Here is an 18,807-nt window from a genome sequence, read left to right as displayed (position 1 = left end):
TTATTGCTGTATCCAGCGAATAGCGAATTAATGTAAGAAGATTGATTTAATTATGGAATAACTTTTGATATAATCTTTATCCGGGAAATGTGATTGAATGGCGAAGCGAATTCATTGAAGGTCTCTGAAATCACGAGAGTAATGAAGTGATGAGAGCTTGTACATAAGTAAGACCAAATTGATTTATCTCTGTGGAATCCATTTAAAGTTCTGTTTTTATATCCTTCACCTTGAAAAGGAGGATATATTAACTTTGTCATTGCGTTTGTATCATCCCTAAATATTCGTCGTAGATCCCATAAAGTATACATCTTGAGATGAAAAAACTGCAACCAACTTCAGACTGCTGTCATTTCAAAACCCCTCGTCCGACAGCTGGTAAAATTATTTCAGTGATAGCTCATTATATTGTTTACAAGCGTACAAAAACATTTTGCTGAGAATTTTCCAGAAAAAAAGTAATTCGTTATGGAATTCAAGTGTGATTTCTTTATAGTTGGCTGGAAAACCACAAGTGGCTATCGTTTGAGCCCTCCAGCATTTAAATGTGAATAAATCTTTTGTGTCTCGTACCACCTCGCTCGTTACCGCGATACTGGTAATATAGCCCGACGTCAAGGAAGTGGACGGAAGAAAACAGCAACATCAGCAGAAGTGATTCCAAAAATAAAGAAGCGATTTGATCGAAGCCCGCGTTGCAGTTGCCGAAAAATGGCTCGTGAGCTGAACATATCGCAATATTCCATTCGGCAAATATTGAAAAAATGAGCTCGGGATAAAACCATTGAAATTCCAAAAAGTGCCAAAACTTACACCGCAACAGAAAGAAAATAGACTCAAAAGAGCTAAAGACTTGCTTCGCTTGGCCGAAAGTTGTGAACTGCTGAATTTGGTTTTCTCCGATGAGAAAACATTCGTTGTCCAGCAGTTTGGAAACAAACAAAATGATCGTGTTCACTTGCCAAAAAGGTCGGCTGAAAAATTGCACCTTCGGTTGGACACCAGAACTCAAGCACCGGTCATGGTGATGGTGTGGGCCGCCATAACAGCCGATTAATCGGCCGTGGCATCAAAATAAATGCCGAATATTATTGCGAAAGTATTCTGGAGAATGTATTAAAGCCTTGGGCACGCAAACATTTTGGCAGCAGACCTTGGACATTCCAACAGGACTCAGCACCATCGCACTCAGCACTCACCACCCAAGAATGTTTTCAAAATGAGGTTCCTAGCTTCATTTCCAGGACACAATGACCCCCAAAATCTCCGGATACCAAACCGTTGGACTATTGTGTCTGGAGTATTTTGGAAAATACCAAAGTGTAGAAAATACCAAAGTGTAGCACTTCGCTGGGAATGGGCCAAAATACCGCAGAGCAACATTCGGGCAGCGTGTGATGGTTTCATTGGCCATTTAAAGGCCATAATTCGTGCCAAAGGTGACCATTTCGAACAAATCAAAACTTATTCTAAAATTTTAATGTATTTCCGACATTATTTGCTCACATTCAATAAAATGAAGAAAAAATGTAAAAATTATGGCGTTTGACTTTGTTGCAGTTTTTTTTATATCATCCTGTATTTCTTTAATACGCTTAAACATAGTTGCCCGAAATAACTAATATGTATACTCAGCTACCTAATAAACTATCTTACAATTTTGTACACTCTAATTTATTCGTCGCCTGATTTATTTATTTCATTTTTTTTTTGTTAAAATTCTCTAGCAAAATTTATACATTTATTATTTATTATTAAACAAGAGAAAATTTTGCAATTCGTTTGGAGGAGGAAAAAAAAATTGTTAACAATAGTAGGTTTAAAGCTTCATCTCATCTTCATGGTTCCATCATGCAAAGGTTAAGTTTGAATGATAAGTGTGGTAGACTACATTGTTTGAGTTTAGACACATTATTGCTGGGTGTGTAAGCGTGAGTGGTGTAAACCTACTTACATAATGTAAAGGTAGTATAAATGTATCTGTGTAATGGCATTAGACTTTTTTCTATCTTTGGGAGATGTTTGTATAATAAAAATGATCCACTTTTCCAGCATACATTCTTGTTCGTATTATGTCTGTGTGTATTCGACTCTCACACATTTAACCTTAATTTGTTATTAAAGAGCACACACCACAGACATCATAGAATTATGTACCTAGATAGGTATGAATATGTATTTTATTGCGATTACCTTGAAATAAGAGCGCGTGTTAATTATAAAAGAATGTATAAGAATCTTACAAAATATGGAAGGCTAATGAAGGTAATATGCGTAATGTAGCCTTAAAAGCATTGCCATCTCCGTTGGCATTAAGCAAGTTTGACATGGCATTAAGGTAGGGATCTAAGTTTTAGGGAGAGATATATGCGTAGTGAAAAACAGAAAGTCATGTCTCCTTGTTAGGACATTTGACGAATAAATAGTGTTTACCAAATGTTGTCTTTTAGGATTTTTTTATTTATTTATTTTCGTACTAAAGCGAAAAATTTACTGAGTAAATTTCGCTGGAAGAGAAAAAAGGCATATCTAATGATAGAAGACTCTACCGTGATATAGTGGCTACAATAAAAAGCATGGTTCGAGAATATAGGGAGATGCATCAACGCTTTAAAAATTTTTCAAAAAAAAATTAAAATGTTTTCAAAAATAAGTAGATTTTTATAGGTTTTCTTATACGAAGCCAATCGGTGCATTTTTCAACAATTTTAACGAATTTGAATAATTTTGCATTAAAAATTAGTTTGACAGTTCATCGTTTCTCAGTCGATGCTACTACCTGTATTCTTCTTCTACCAAAAACGATTTAAAGATTCCTATGTTTTGCAAGCCTCTTGTGTGGTTTCATGGTAGTTATGATATGCATTTGTCAGCAATTTTAACGAATTTGAATAATTTTTCATTCAAAATTTTCAACTTCAAAATTGGTTTGACAGTTCAATGTTTCTCAGTCGATGCGACTACCTGTATTCTTCTTCTACCAAAAACGATTTAAAGATCCCTATTTCTTTTTGTAACTCTCTTGTGTGGTTTCATAGTAAGTTTAAAATCATGGCTCAATTATAAGGTTTTCCTTCCAGCGAATTAATCTAAAAACAGTTGTTATTTTATCAGATGAAATGTCAAAATTCATGCTTGAGGCGCAAATAAATATTTTCGCTTTGACAGAAGAACTTTGTGGCGAATGCAGCTCTACTGCATTGTAGAAGAATACAGGTAGATGCATCAACGCTTGAAAACATTGATATGTTCAAATTTTTTATTTTTTTTTTCAAAACAAGTACATTTTTATAAGTTTTCTTATACGACACCAATCGGAGGTTGTTATGATATGCAGTTTTCAAAAATTTTCAGAAATTTGAATAATTTTTCATTTAAAAATTTCAATTTTAACATCGGTTTGGCAGTTCATTGTCCCAGCAGCTAAGCGATGCCACTACCTGTATTCTGTATTCTTCTTCTATCATAATGGTTATGATATGCATTTGTCAAAAATTTTAAAGAATTTGAATAATTTTTCATTCAATATTTTCAATTTCAAAATTGGTTTGACAGTTCTCTCAGTCGATGCGACTGACTACCTGTATTCTTCTTCTAACAAAAACGATTTAAAGATCCCTATTTTTGGTTTTGTAGCTCTCTTGTGTGGTTTCATGGTGAGATTAAAGCTATTCATTCTCAGCCTGTCAAATTACACGACAAAGAAAGCAGGTATCCATATCTGATTTGTGTGTATACAATGGATTTAAAAATAGAAATTTTGACAGAGGGATGTTGTAAAATGTATAATTTTTAAAAAAATTGTAAACATATGATTGAATGACTTTAACTTTTTCTTTTTCAACGCATGGGCTGACACCACAACTGATCATATAGATTAGTTGTCAAAACACTTATTGTGAATGGATTCACAGTATTAAAGATACATAACTTTTTCAAGCCAGCTGATTACCAAATCTAATGTCAAAATACATTATTGTGATTGAAATTACATAAACAATTAGACAACAAAGTGTAAACCAATTTTGATATTATATCTGGTTTTAGAAAATTTTCAAGAACACCTCATTATTCCGCCTTGGTTCAAAGCTTTTGAAAAAAAAAAAAAACTGAAAAGTTCGGGCCTATCTTTTAAACACATAAAATACACCATATTCATGTGAGTAATTTTAAATTTTATATTTATTTTCCGCAATACATTGACTAATTAATTTTTGAAACCCCAGCTTAATTGCTTAATCTTATCACTTATCAATTTATGTTTTAGTAATTATTTCCTAGTAGTTTTTTTTATCTCATATAAATGTTCTATTCCCAAAGAACATAAAAGAAACGTTGAACAAAAATTTGCAAAAAAATTTATCAGAATTGTGTTTTTTTTCGTGTAAATGTGACAAATTGTCCAATAATTATAGATAATGGGTAATTTTAGTTGAACGTGTTTCTACGCGCATACAGCAGCAGCAAAAGCGGCATTTATGGTTGTCAGCGTACTGGTATCTCAGTATTAATGGTGTGTGTCACAAGAGACCCCAGCGGTGGCTTGAAATGTTTACACACTGCGGTCGGTCGGTCATACATAAAGACATTATGTTTTGTAAACGTTGTACTATTTCGTCCAGAGTTTTTGTTCTGCTTACTTTTGTTTCATTCATTCGTTCGTTTGTTTTTTTTTGTTTGCCATAATAACGATAATAATAAAAAATTATGAACAACTAGAGAATACATATGTGAGTTAATCTAAAATCTACGTATTACAATCTGAGGGGATACAGCAGCCATTGTGCTACTGGAGGCTATGTTTGTGGACAGTAGTTATTAGGGAGAAACATGGCAAGAATCAACATTGAAGACTGTATCAGACGAAATTGTTTTTACATATGTAATGCCAAATTTTCCATATGTAGAAGCTGCACATATCGTATGATACATAGACAAGACTTCAGTTGTGAAAAGCATGTGTAAAATACAAACGTACTTTTTCGATCACAGCGAGCCCTATTTTCGTCGGAAAATAATATTTAAGGCTCTATCAGACGTCATGTTTTTACATATGTAGTGTCAAATTTCCCATGCATGTTGCACACAATGTTATACATGAACGGAATATCAGTTGTGAAATACATGAGTAAAGTACCTTCGTACTTTTCCGATGACAGCGAGCCCTATTTTCATTGTAAAAACATAATTTAATAAAAAGTGTTGTTTCTTTGTTGCGTAAAAATACATAAAAATCGTCCGTAAAGTATTATACAGGGTGCGTTGAGGTGATAGACACTTCGGTATTTTGTTGGTGCCAACCTTGCTTTCAAAAATACTCCAGACACAATAGTCAAACTGATTGGTATCCCGAAATTTAGGTGGCTATTGTGCGCTGGAAATGAAACGAGGAACCTCATTTTGTAACCATTCTTGGGTGGCGAGTGCTGAGTGCAATGGTGCTGAGTCCTGTCCCATACCTAAGGCCAAAATGTTTGCGTGCCCAAGGCTTTAATACACCCTCCAGAATATTTTCGCTATAATATTCGACATTTATTCTGATGTCACGTTCGATTAATATGAGCGGAGACCTATCATCATCTGTTATGGTGGCCCACACCATCACCATGGCCGGCGCTTGAGTTCTGGAGGCCAACCGAAGGTGCACATTTTCAGCTGACCTCTTTGGCAAGTAAACATGATAATTTTGTTTGACAACAACAACAAATGTTTCATCATCGGAGAAAACCAAATTCGGCAGTTCACCACTTTCGGTCAAGCAACTATAGAGCTCTTTTGTGTGTATTTTCTTGCTGTTGCGGTGTAAGTTCTTGCAATTTTTGGAATTTCAATGGTTTTACCCCGAGCTTATTTTTTCAATATTTGCCGAATGGAATATTGCGATAAGTTCAGCTCACGAGTCATTTTTCGACCACTGCGACGCGGTTTCCAATCAGGTCGCTTCTTTACTTTTCGAACCATTTCTGCTGATGTTGGTGTTTTCTTCCGTCCACTTCCTTGACGTCGGGCTACGCTACCAGTATCCTATCACTCGACACTGGTACTACGAGACACATTTTAATGCTGGAGTGCTCTAACGATGGCCAATTGTGGTTTTCCAGCCAAATATAAAGAAATCACACTATTACGCTTGAATTCCATCACGAATAACTTTTTTTCTGGAAAATTCTCATCAAAATGCTTTTGTACGCTTGTAAACAATATAAGGAGCTGTCGCTGGAATATTTTTAACAGTTATCGGACGAGTGGCTTAGAAATGACAGCAGTCCGAAGTTGGTTGCAGTTTTCATTGTTTTATTGTTTCCAGCTGGTTCTAGAATAGCGAACACAATTACACAATGAGACTCAGAATGCCACTAAGAAATTGTATACGACTGTACCTCGGGAAATTTCATAATAATCATATTATCAACTAAAAAATCCGTGAAGATCCGAATATTACTATATAATTCCCAGACGATTGATAAAAAGTCACACTAACAAAACAATTCAATTAAAACATTTTTATTCATAATAGTTTCCAGATTTATTTATTTTTTTGTTTTGGGATGTCATACAAACCACTTTGCCACCTGCTTTAGGTCTCTAAAGCTCACACGGTAAATTAGCCAGAACCATGCGGACACAAAATATCCAACTAACCGCACATAATGGCGCACACAACGACACTTTAAGTGATTTAATGCCACATTAATTTGTCTAGTATTTAATCAGGCAACGTGAAATATAATCAGCCACTTAACGGCTATAGGATGGAAGTGACAAAATATCGCTATTTTTTAAATAACAAGGAGAGCTATGGGTTTTCTGCGATGCGTAAGGCCCTAAACACAACACATTGCAAAACGGATAAAAGACCATTTAAGCCTTGCAGGCAGAATATTTTCGAAATATGGCCAGGAAATAGAAGGATGGATGGCGAAGAGGCAACATAACAAGTCTTAATGATAGGCTTAAAAATACAGAATGGCACGCGTAGAAATAATGGAGGAAAAAAGAAATAAGACTCGCGTTACGTACGCATACTTGTAATACTTAACGTAAAACTATAAAAATTATTGTTAATGTCTGAAACGTGTATGAACAATAACAGCAAGTACAAATGTAAGCTGGAAATGGCCTCTGGGCTGGCTATATAGGATAGTTACGCACCACACACACAACAGAACATATCTACTTCTGACCATATTTCTGTTTATGTTGTTTCCTCTCATTCGATTCATGCCGCGAAATTGTGTCAAACGTACGTAAGTGTAAAAATGAATGAATACGCTGCGAATGCTATCGATCAATTAATCAAACTCGTTGTGACTGATCACGTTTTTGTCCTCATTAGAAAGAATCAGTAAAATAAGATATCAACAGACAGTGTGACGCGTCATATGGAAGCATTGAACTGAACTATATAATTTATGAGTATTTGTGTTAATTTTGTTGTGTGTGTGTTTGCTTTTGGGGGAAAAAATATACGACGTATATATGTTTCACAGGTTGTTTCATTCATTCATTCATTCATTTATTAGAGATAAACAGTTTTGATAAAAAAATAGCATTGAAAATATGTATGGGGATTAAAGTATTAAGGGAAAGTGGAAAATTCGAAGAGGGCTAATATTCTTTTAAAATGCTAGAAGATCTATCAACAGAAGGTCGCATGGTTGAAGAATATAGGTAGACGCCTATACACAGCTGTTGGGACAATGAACTGTCAAACCAATTTTGGAATCGAAATTTTTAAATGAAAAATTACTCAAAATTGTCAAAATTAATAAAAAAAATTGTATTATGACAACACCCAAGGGGGGTCGTGTAGGAAAACATATATAAATATACTTATTTTTGAAGAAATATTTAAAAAAAATTGACATAACAATGGTCCCAAGCGTTGTTGCATCTACCTGTATTCTTCTACCATGGAAGGTCGTAAAACATGTAGAAGGGGTTCCATCTATAGATATTTTCTTTAATATATCTGGGCTAACCCAGATAAATGTATGTAAACCTACTGTTAGTCAGCTGTGACAAATGGAGTACCAATTTGTATGTAAACGTAGTTTTAGTCTGAAAATCATGATTCATGGTAGAAGAATACAGGTAGTCGCATCGTCACAATAGATAAGAACTGTCAAACCAATTTTGGAATTGAAGATTTTAAATGAAAAATTATTCAAATTTGTAAAAATTGTTAAAAAAGGGATGTCATAACAACCTCCGATTGGCGTCGTATTGGAAAACATATAATTATTTTTTTGGAAAATTTTTTTTTTTGACATATCAATGTTCCTAAGCTTTGATGCATCTACTGTATTCCTCTACCACGATTAAATCCATGGCGCAATATTAGTAAGAATGGGATTTCATTTGTGCTGTTAATTTTATTTACCATACAGGGTGAGATGATAAAACTGCAACCTAGCTTAGACTTCTGTCATTTCGAAGCCACTCGTCCGGCAGCTGTTAAAATTATTCCAGTGACAGCTCATTATACTGTTTACAAGCGTACAACAGTATTTTGGTGAGAATTTTCCAGAAAAAAAGTTATCCGTGATGGAATTGAAGCTTGATAGTTTGATTTATTTATATTTGGCTGGAAAACCACAAGTGGCTATCGTTTGAGCACTCCAGCATTTAAATGTGTATAAATGTTTTGTGTCTCGTACCATCGCTCGTTACCGTGTTATTGGTAGCGTAGCCCGACGTCAAGCAAGTGGACGGAAGAAAACAGCAAAATCAGCAGAAATGGTTCGGAAATTAAAGAAGCGACTTGATCGAAACCCGCGTCGCAGTGGCTGACAAATGGTTCGTGAGCTGAACATATCGCAAATATTGAAAAAATGAGCTCGGGGTAAAGCCATTGAAATTCCAAAAAGTGCCAGAACTTACACCGCAACAGAAAAAAATAGACTCGAAAGAGCTAAAGAGTTGTTTCGCTTGGCCGGAAGTGGTGAACTGCCAAATTTGGTGTTCTCCGATGAGAAAACATTCGTTTTCACACAAAAAGATCATGTTTACTTGCCAAAGAGGTCAGCTGAAAATGTGCACCTTCGGTTGGCCACTAGAATTCAAGCGCCGGCTATGGTGATGGTGTGGGCCGCCATAACAGCCGATGGTCGCTCTCCGCTCGTATTAATCGACCGTGGCATCAAAATAAAATATTCTAAAATATTCTGGAGGGTGTATTAACGCCTTGGGTTCGCAAACATTTTGGCCACAGACCCTGGACATTCCAACAGGACTCAGCATCATCGGATTCAGTATGCGCCACCCAAGAATGGTTACAAAATGAGGTTCCTCGCTTCATTTCCAGCGCACAATTACCATCAAAATCTCCGGATACCAATCCGTTGGACTATTGTGTCTGGAGTATTTTGGAAAGCAAGGTTGGCATTAAAAAATATCCAAGTGTTGATCACCTCAAGCAAGCGCTTCGCCGGAAATGGGCCAAAATACCGCAGAGCAACATTCGGGCAGCGTGGGACGGTCTCATTGGCCGTTTGAAGGCCATAATTCGTGCCAAAGGTGACCAATTCGAACAAATCTAAACTTATTATAAAATTTGATGCTATTCCCGATATTTTTGATATGAAAGCATTAAATAAAATTTAAAAAAAATATATGGCGTTTGACTTTGTTGCAGTTTTTTTTATCTCACCCGGTATGTGATTTGTAAACCTATCAAACCTAAGCTGTGCTAAATGTAGTACCATTTTATTATTCCATAATAACATGCTCGCTATTTTTTCCATTCACAGCTTTTGGAATTTCGTTCACAGTTTTAAATATTGGACCTGGCCTCATAAATCTCCCATTTGCCGGTCTATTGTTTTATTTATATTTTTTTTAAACAATTTTATTGTATTATGACATCAAATGGATTTTTTTGGGTGATTGTTGAGTGGAAACATGCAGTGCTACTGTTTGGCATGGCTTGTGATACATTGTGAGCCGGCATATCATTGCGGAAACGTGTTTTATTTAATGTATTTAACATTTAATTGTTCGCTTAGCACCTACCCATTATTTGTGATGTGAAATATTTTTCTGGCTGGCTGACCCGGCTGGTGGCTAGTCAGACATGTTGGCTGTCTGATAAAAAGGAAGATGAACATTAAAGCAAATCAGTCCAGACAATATTATTTGCTCTGTGGTCAATATGGAGGGTGCGGGGGTTTGTTTTTATTATGTTACCAAAGTGTTTATTTCATTCAAGTGGTTTTTGCCGATTATATGAATTGAGGAGTAAAAAGAGAGGGAGAGAGAGATGAATTGAAAACCACATTATAGACTTGTCTGCCTTATTTCTGTTTTTGGGCGATGGAAGAAGTCAGTTTGGTTTTTGTATGCCAGAAGCTGGAGTTTGTTTTTTCGATTTCCATCAATTACATAATTTTTGCACAAATATTGAAGTTTAAGTTCAAGGTAATTGTACGGATGTTTTCATAGTTGGTTAATAATATTGGGGTTTTGCTGTGGCGGAAACTGTAGATTTTTTTGTTTCTTTATGATGCACTTAAAATTCATTTATTTATAGTTATTTTTTTATTGGTTTGTAAATGATACTCAAATGAGAATTGAAAAATTCCCACACTTTGATATTGGCCTTTCATATCTATCATGTCTAATTTGATTCTAATGAGCTTAACTGTTTGACTTAATGCACATTTAATATTGCGAGAAATATTTCAGTCAAATAACAATATTTTTCCATGAAGGTAAAAAAATTCTGCCAAATAATGGAAACAATAAAGTGGGAGAAATGGGGTTTCCACAAAAACTGAAAACTTTCCATTGTTGGATATTCTAAACTTTAATTTGGAGTCGGATTTTTAGAAAATTACACATTATGGGATACAAACAAGACAGAATACAGGTAGAAGCCTCAATGCTTGGGAACATTGATATGTCTAAAAATTTTAAATGTCTTTTCAAATATAAATAGATTTTTATATGTTTTCTTATACGACATCATTCGGAGGATATTATAACACACATATTTCAACAATTTTTACAAATTTAAATAATTTTTCATTTAACATTTTCAATTCTAAAATAGGTTTGACAGTCGATGCGTCTACCTATATTCTTCTACCAAGTGTAGAACTTACATAAATACATGCTAGCAAAGTGTAAACAACGCGTTTACGAAAACACATGCGACTCTGGAGTGTTTCGATCAAAAAACCAGTGTTGCATACTGTAGGTATGTAGGCTTAAAACAAATCCGATGGCGTGTTTAAATACAAAATCTCTGCCTCGATAATTGACAAATATCAATAAATTTAACGCAATAATGATGGATGATGGTGGGTAATAAAATGGAAACAATAGAAGAGAGCCTAGAGAGGGCATATAGAAGAAATGTGACTGATGAACCACCAAAAATTGATAAGTAGATGGTAAAGGATGTCATTGAAAGTTTCAAACCGTTTAAGCCAGTGGGACCAGATATGGTCTTTCCGGCTCTGCTCCAAAAGGAAGTAAACTAAATTTCGTCGAACTTAGCCGGAATTTTCAATGCTTGCCTAAAATGTGCCTATACTCCTGGCATTAGGCGAAGGTAGTTTTAATCCCCAAACCCGGGAAGGCAAGTTAAGCAATACCTAAGTTTTATCGGCCGATAAAATCTCTACCTCGATAATTGACAGATCTCAATAAATTTAACGTAATAATGGTGGATGATGTTGGGTAATAAGAGAAAACAATAGAAGAATCGCTAGAGAGGGCATATATAAGATGATGAACCACCAAAAATTGATTAATCAATTGTAAAGGACCAGATATCGTCTTTCCGGCTCTGCTCCAAAAGAAAGTAAACTAAATTTCGCCGAACTTAGCCGAAATTTCCAAGGCTTGCCTAAAATGTGCATATACCCCAAAAGCCTGACATTAGGTGAAGGCAGTTTTTATCCCCAACCCCGGTAAGGCAAGTTACGCAACACCTAAGTGTTATCGACTGATAAATCTAACTCAAAACCATTTAACGTACAATCGGCACCATGAGCAAGATCTCAAACGATATGCTTAAATATTAACAATATGCATACGATAAAGGCCCTTTTTGGGAAGCCGCACTATATGAGGTTGTACGCCACATCGAGAGCACTTCCGATTAAAAAAAGTGTACACAAGACAATCAACATTTTCAATAAGGTTAAAAATCTGAGTGTGATTCTAGATAGGAAACTTAATTGAAGGGACCACATCCAAGAAAGAGCTAAAAAAGCTAGGCTAACAATGGGCTTTCATCCAATTCAAAAGTGTGGGTAGCTCCATTCTAACATATGCATCAGTAGTCCGGAGGACAGCTATGGATAAAAAATGTAATACTAAAATATTACAGAAAGTCCAACGAATGTGCTGTTTAAGAATTTGCTGTGCAATGCAATATCAACTAGGGCCTTACAGACAATATTATATGGACCCTCAAGGCGACTGATGAGTGGATAAATAAAGACCACGTGGCATATTATCAAAACATTTTAAGGATACCAATGGAAAAATTTGTATCGGACCTGATACCTGAAACAATTGTAGCTGCCACATTAATTCCTACCAGAGACTCGTGGATCGATGGATTCCCATCACAAATACCCACTGGAAACTGTTGTTACACAGACGGCTCAGTGCCAGGCAGAGCGGGACAGAATTTTTTTTGAAGAACTTTATATCGTATTCTTTTTTCGTGTGTTCGATCATAAAACGATCGGAGGTCCGTGCGAGTGCAGAGTGTCTAAACTGGCTTAATGTCAACAATCAACAGTTATTCTCAGCACGGCTCATTACGCATTATATGGGAACGAAGTCGTAAGATTATTAGATATAACGAGATAGAACTATCTCGCCATAACAGGCAGGGAATTAGCAAAAGTAAACTTGGACAATAGTATGTTCAGATAACAGTATATGCAGGACATGCTGAGAGGATGGTGAAATGTTGGAGGATTTTCTCTGTCAATGCTCAGCGTTTGCAAATATCAGATCCCAATTCTTAGGAAACGACTCCATACCACATCCTAATCAGATCATGGTAAATGCAATAAAACAGCTAAGGAATTTTGTTAATGCAATTGAATTTGTACTATAATAAACTGTAATATGTCCGCCAAATTTATACACTGGGAAGTTATAAAATGAAATTTTAGACCAATTTTGGTAATGTCTTAAAAATTTCCTCTCATAGCTTATTTGTTGATCTAGGATTTTTTCTTGAATCAAATATTGCATCTCCTATACATTGATCAAGGATTGTTTCTTGAATCTAATATTGCATCTCCCGTACTATACTGTCTAATTTTTCAAACTAAAACTAAGCATTTATAGTCGGCATGCAAACTTTCTAATAAATCCATCATGGTCGGTGTTTTTTGCTTGCCTCGCTCTATAATTATCCAAGAAAACTAACGGTCATCTGCAATAGTTTAAAATCTATGTAATTTGCATAAGCACAAGCGTGATGTAATGTTTTCAAAAAAAAAAAAAAAAAAAAAAGAAAGAAAGAAATAGGTAATAAAAAATAATCCTACAACAATTTTATTTAGTTTGCCGTCCGGCCAATCTCCTCTAAACATAACCCAACAACACATGTTATATTTTTGAGCTATAAAATGAAAACTGTGCACCATTCTCTTCGCCATCATCATCATCATCATCGTCATTACGATTATGATGATGATCATCAGGCAGGAGGTGTTCATCATAAATTTCCGGTAATCACATACATACCATGGAGAATGTTCAACGGCTAAATGGCTAATTGAAATTTTGTTATACTCGCATAAGAACATTGAACCTGGCGTAATTATACTCAAAAAGTCTTTAAGACAAAACTGGTAGACCAACTTGTTTGCCCGTACATGTTAATAGCAATTATTCATTTATGTATTTAGAAGCCAAAAGATTCTTACCTGTATATTGTTGGATTTCCGTATAATCTTGCAGGGGAGCTGAAAAGATGATAATAAGAGAAATAATTTAATTAATTTTTTTATTTTATTGTAATAGGCAAGAAAAAATTTTAATTTCTTTAGAATTACTATAATTTATTGTCCTCTCCGTTCTGTGATGGCACACCACCAGTCACTGTCTCAAGACAAATGTAAATTATCACTTTTCATGTCAACAACAGCGGCAGCAGCAGCCGGCTTTAAACACAAATATAATTTTCTCCTCTTGGCAAAAAAACCGGGTAGATGGTGTTTGCAAATGCCATAACAACGTTTCAATGACTGGCTCTTCTGTTTCCTTTGCCTTGACACAATCTCCGGATAGCAATCTGTGTTTGCATGTACGTATGTTCTGGTTCTCGGATAAAAAGAAGTGTCTGACTAATGGACAATTTGTTAGAAGTTGGAATCTAAATTTAGCTTGCGTCCAGATCATGATATTGTGGGGTATCAAGAGAAACTTGAATATCTTAATAGGCAAGTTGCCGAAAGGAGGAGGAGGAGGAGCAGTAGCAGGGTTTATCTTTGGATTGGCAAAGGAAATTAAGACAGGTGAAATCTATTTTTTACATATTTCGATAATGGCATTTTTTCTAGTTTTTCTCTTTCTAGATTTTTAATGGAACCGAACATTTACTTGGAGGCAATGCTCTGTAAAAAATCAAAATTTTGAGTTTCCTATTTTGGTCATAAAAACAATTGAAATAAATATATGCTAACAACAAACATAGGATTATCCGGAACTTGATTATCCGCGGTTATCGTTTGATTGCATTCCGTAGATAGCTATGCTATCTACAAACTCAAAATTTTGAGTTTCCTATTTTGGTCATAAAAACAATTAATATAAATATATGCTTACAGAAAACAGGATTATCCGGAACCTTGATTACATTCCGTAGTAAGAAATCTAATAATTTTGTATTGTGTGGGGATTACAATTTATTGTATTCTAAAAGCGTTCGGCAAGAACTAATTAAGATTATAAATGAAGTATAGTGTTAGGAAAATTGTCGGAAGTTTTAATTTCATACCCAGAAAGTTTCGTAAAAGATTTCAGTTTTCTTTCAAATAAAACTATTCTTGTCTAAATACAATCTAACTTAGGCCATGACTTCTGAATCTCAAAGTTTTGCATTCAACGAAACCGTTGCATATTCTCACTAGATACATTTCCTTTTTTTATTACTCTTGAGATTTACTAGATCATTGTGTTATATGTCTTTAAATTATTTGACAAATTATGTGTTTTGTGATTTTTCTTTTCGCTCAATTCTATTTCACCTTTTTTTGTGCTGCATTTTCAATGCCCTAAGCTATCGCAATCATTCTTTCGCCTAGACAAGAACAACAGGTGTTGTTGTTGTGTGAGGTTATGTTCTCTTAGACATTTATGTAAATCGCTGGTGAAAAATTACTTAGGGAAGTCATTTATTATCTCACTCACTTGGTGTTTTCCAGCGAAATTCAACCAGGAAGAAGGGGAATATGAAAGCAGGCGACAAACCGACTACAATTTGCCAAGAAAGAAATTTCTAATACCGGACAGAACGTAGCGAAAAAAAAACAAAAACTTCAAGTGTTTTCTTATTAGAATTTTTAGGATTTGCATTTTCTTTTTGTTTTTCTTCGGCTTAAAAGCAGGTGTGTAGTTGCAAAGAATTTTAAATAGACATAGACTTCCGTTCGTATGGTAACTATTCCTTGTTACTTCTCATTATAAATTTGACATGCTATTTGTTACCAGAAGACACTATGTGGGGGGTAAATAAGTTTAGCTAAAAATGGTGATGATTGCAGTGACCTGATTTGGTTGTGTAGAATTTAAAGCTTGAAGATATGTATGTTATCCAGCCAAAAATATTGTTTCTTGAACCCCATTTCTTTATTGATTACCAGCAAATGTTAAGGAAATCATCTTTATTCTATTTCTTGATCTATTTTTCCAACCTGTGGCACGTTGGCTATTTCATTATTCCTTTTAAAGTGTTAATTAAGAGGAAATGCTCTTGATTTGCCGTAGCTTTTTTCTTACCTCTATCTCCTTAATTAACTTTTAAATACACATTAGTGCTATGCAATGGTGTTGGTGTTATTTGAAGATGGAATATTTCACACATATTTACACAAACACTTTAAAGAGATTCTTTACAAATGTAGAAGACATACAACAACAACAACTGATTCTAGGTAAATATCTAGGTTTGCAGAGCTGAAACTATGAGCAACACAACTTGGCTAGAGCAAGAACCATGTGCATGGGCCTAGTAAGAAGAATCTTGTCCAATATGTTGTATTGCCATGCATGTATGTTGTAGGTATTTAAAATTGGCCATTCACCGAAGACTTGCTATGAGAATCCAGGCGAACGAAAAAAATAATACTTTTGTTGCTTGCAGTTTGCGGATTGCGAGTGTTTGGAGCGTGTGTAACATGATTTCTGGTATAGCTTACATTTTGTTTTAGGAAAGCAAATGTTGTAATAGTTCGGCAGAGAAAAGCAGAAGCATGTGTACGGTCATTCAACTTGGTTTTTTTTAAGAACGTTTGAATATTTCGTTTTCAATGCGAAATTGAGGAAGGTCAGCTAAATCAGGTATGTGTCTTAAGTCTTTTGTTTTGTAATAAAGTCACACTTTTGGAAATTTTCAAAGGACTTCTGACGTTAATTTTTGAAAAAAAAAACAAACATTTTTAAAGGATAATTAGACCAGCTATTGTGAGTTTTGAGATTATTTTTTGAAAAATAATCAAAGCCGTGAATTTTAAAAAAAAAATTGGTAGACTACTAGCGTTTGTGTCGTGCATTTTGTATAGACATTCTGAGAATATGCCATTTGAAAAATTTTCAAAGACATGCGTCGGAAAATTGCAATCGGAAGGTGAGGGAGGAATAGAGTAGAACTTTGCCTATGTACTTTTAACCACGTTTTATACCCTCCACAATAAAATGGAGGGTATATTAAATATGTCATTCCGTTTGCAACATCTCGAAATATTCATTGGAGACCCTAAAACGACATATATTGCTGATCAGAATACAATTATAAGGCGTTCTGGCTATGTTCATCTGACTGTCCGCCCGTCTGTTGAAATCACGATAGAGTCCAAATTATTTAATTTAGAGTTTTGGTGCAAAGATTTATATCATATGCAAGCTAATCGGTACTGAAAATGGGCTATATTGATCCACGTTTAGCTATAGCCCCCATATAAGGGTACCTCCAGATTTTCGGTATTTTGAAGATTTCTGCCACAATTTCCAATCAAATTAGGTGAAAATTTAAATTTGGTGTTTTCGGTAGGTATGTTATCTCTTTACAAAAAATATTCGCTACAGGTCCATTAATGGGTACAGCCTCCATATTACGGTACCTCCAGATTTTCGGTATTTTGAAGATTTCTGCCACAATTTCCAACCAAATTAGGTGAAAATTGAAATTTGGTGTTTTCGGTAGGTCTGTTATCTCCTTGCAAAAAATATTCGCTACATGATTTTCGGGAGATTTTAAAGATTTCTGCCACAATTTCCAACCAAATTAGGTGAAACTTGACATTTGAGTTTCTCGGTAGGTCTGTTATCTCTTCGCAAAAATATTCGCTACAAATCCACAAATGGGTATAGCCTCCATATAACGTTACCTCCCGATTTCGGGAGATTTTGAAGATTTCTGCCACAATTTCCAATCAAATTAGGTGAAAATTGAAATTTGGTGTTTTCGGTAGGTCTGTTCTGTCACCGCAAAAAATATTCGCTACAGATCCACTAATTGGTATAGCCACCACATAACGGTACCTTTCCGATTTTCGGGAGATTTTGAAGATTTCTGCCACAATTTCCAACGAAATTAGATGAAACTTAACATTTGAGGTTCTCGATAGGTCTGTTATCTCTTTGGATAAAATATTCACTAAAGGTCCAGTAATTGGTATAGCCCTCATATAATGGTACCTCTCGATTTTTGGTATTTTTTTGAGGTTTCTGCCACAATTTCCAATTAACTTTGATAAACAAGGTGGTGGAGGGTGCCTGTTTATTTATTATTATTTAATTAAAACTTTTTGGATTTGTTTTCAGAATATATAGTTGTTTTCCTTAAGATGCAGCAAATTCTAAAACAATGTAATATGAGGGGCAATATGCCAACAATTTTATTTGCTTCCTGGAATCCTAAAAAATCGAACCCCACGAACATGTTTTACACCTTTCGTGCCTCTCTCTCTCTCTCTCTCTCTCCAAATAATATGCAATATGTTACAAATACTTTAATTACCGCAAAAGACAAGTCAGGCACTTGCTTGCTTGTTTTTCGCGAATAACGGCAAAATGCATATAAAAATGTTCCTGCGGTTACAACCACCAACCTCAAGCAGATGACATAAAACATATGTAACACACAACTGCGTAGCCAAATGTGCAACCTACAACAAGTACCAACAGCCACTATGAGAGACTGAGACCAAAGTTATCTTCAGCTCAAATAATAACAACAATAATAATGGGAAAACGACCTCGTAAAAAGTAGCAAAAAAACCAAAAGAACAAACGGACAAAATGCAATTTCAAGTGCATTACAAGTCTGTCGACATCTACTTCTGCCACAGCAAGGCTAAGTACATGGCCCCCTTTATGTAAAGCGGGACATGCAGTGGAATAATGGTGTTTTGTTGGTTTTGGGATGGATTGTAAAGCAAAAACTAACTGTAATTTTTATGCATTTTAACAACTTAACAACCAAACAAACACATTCTAGAGATTTTTTTTGCGCATGGAGAAAAAAGTCTACAAAAATATGTAAAAAATCGTAAAAAAGCCAAGAATGTAAACCACAAACTACGAAAAAAAACCTAAGAAAACTAAACT

The 18,807-nt window shown here is 35.0% G+C and overlaps 1 protein-coding gene across 1 annotated transcript in view; it reads right to left on the bottom strand.

Moving 5' to 3' along the window:
- LOC101887234 (titin homolog) overlaps positions 1-18,807 on the bottom strand; it is a 155,129-nt gene that overhangs the window by 15,154 nt on the left and 121,168 nt on the right. Inside the window, exon 3 of the mRNA XM_059126708.1 lies at positions 13,905-13,943. Coding sequence (XP_058982691.1) covers positions 13,905-13,943 — 39 coding nt within the window. The remainder of the gene's footprint in view (positions 1-13,904; positions 13,944-18,807) is intronic.

Source organism: Musca domestica, unplaced genomic scaffold, assembly GCF_030504385.1.
Source record: "Musca domestica strain aabys unplaced genomic scaffold, Musca_domestica.polishedcontigs.V.1.1 4, whole genome shotgun sequence".
NCBI lineage: Eukaryota > Metazoa > Arthropoda > Insecta > Diptera > Muscidae > Musca > Musca domestica.
Note: the sequence above shows the minus strand (reverse complement) of the source record. Positions and strands in the feature narration are given on the sequence as shown.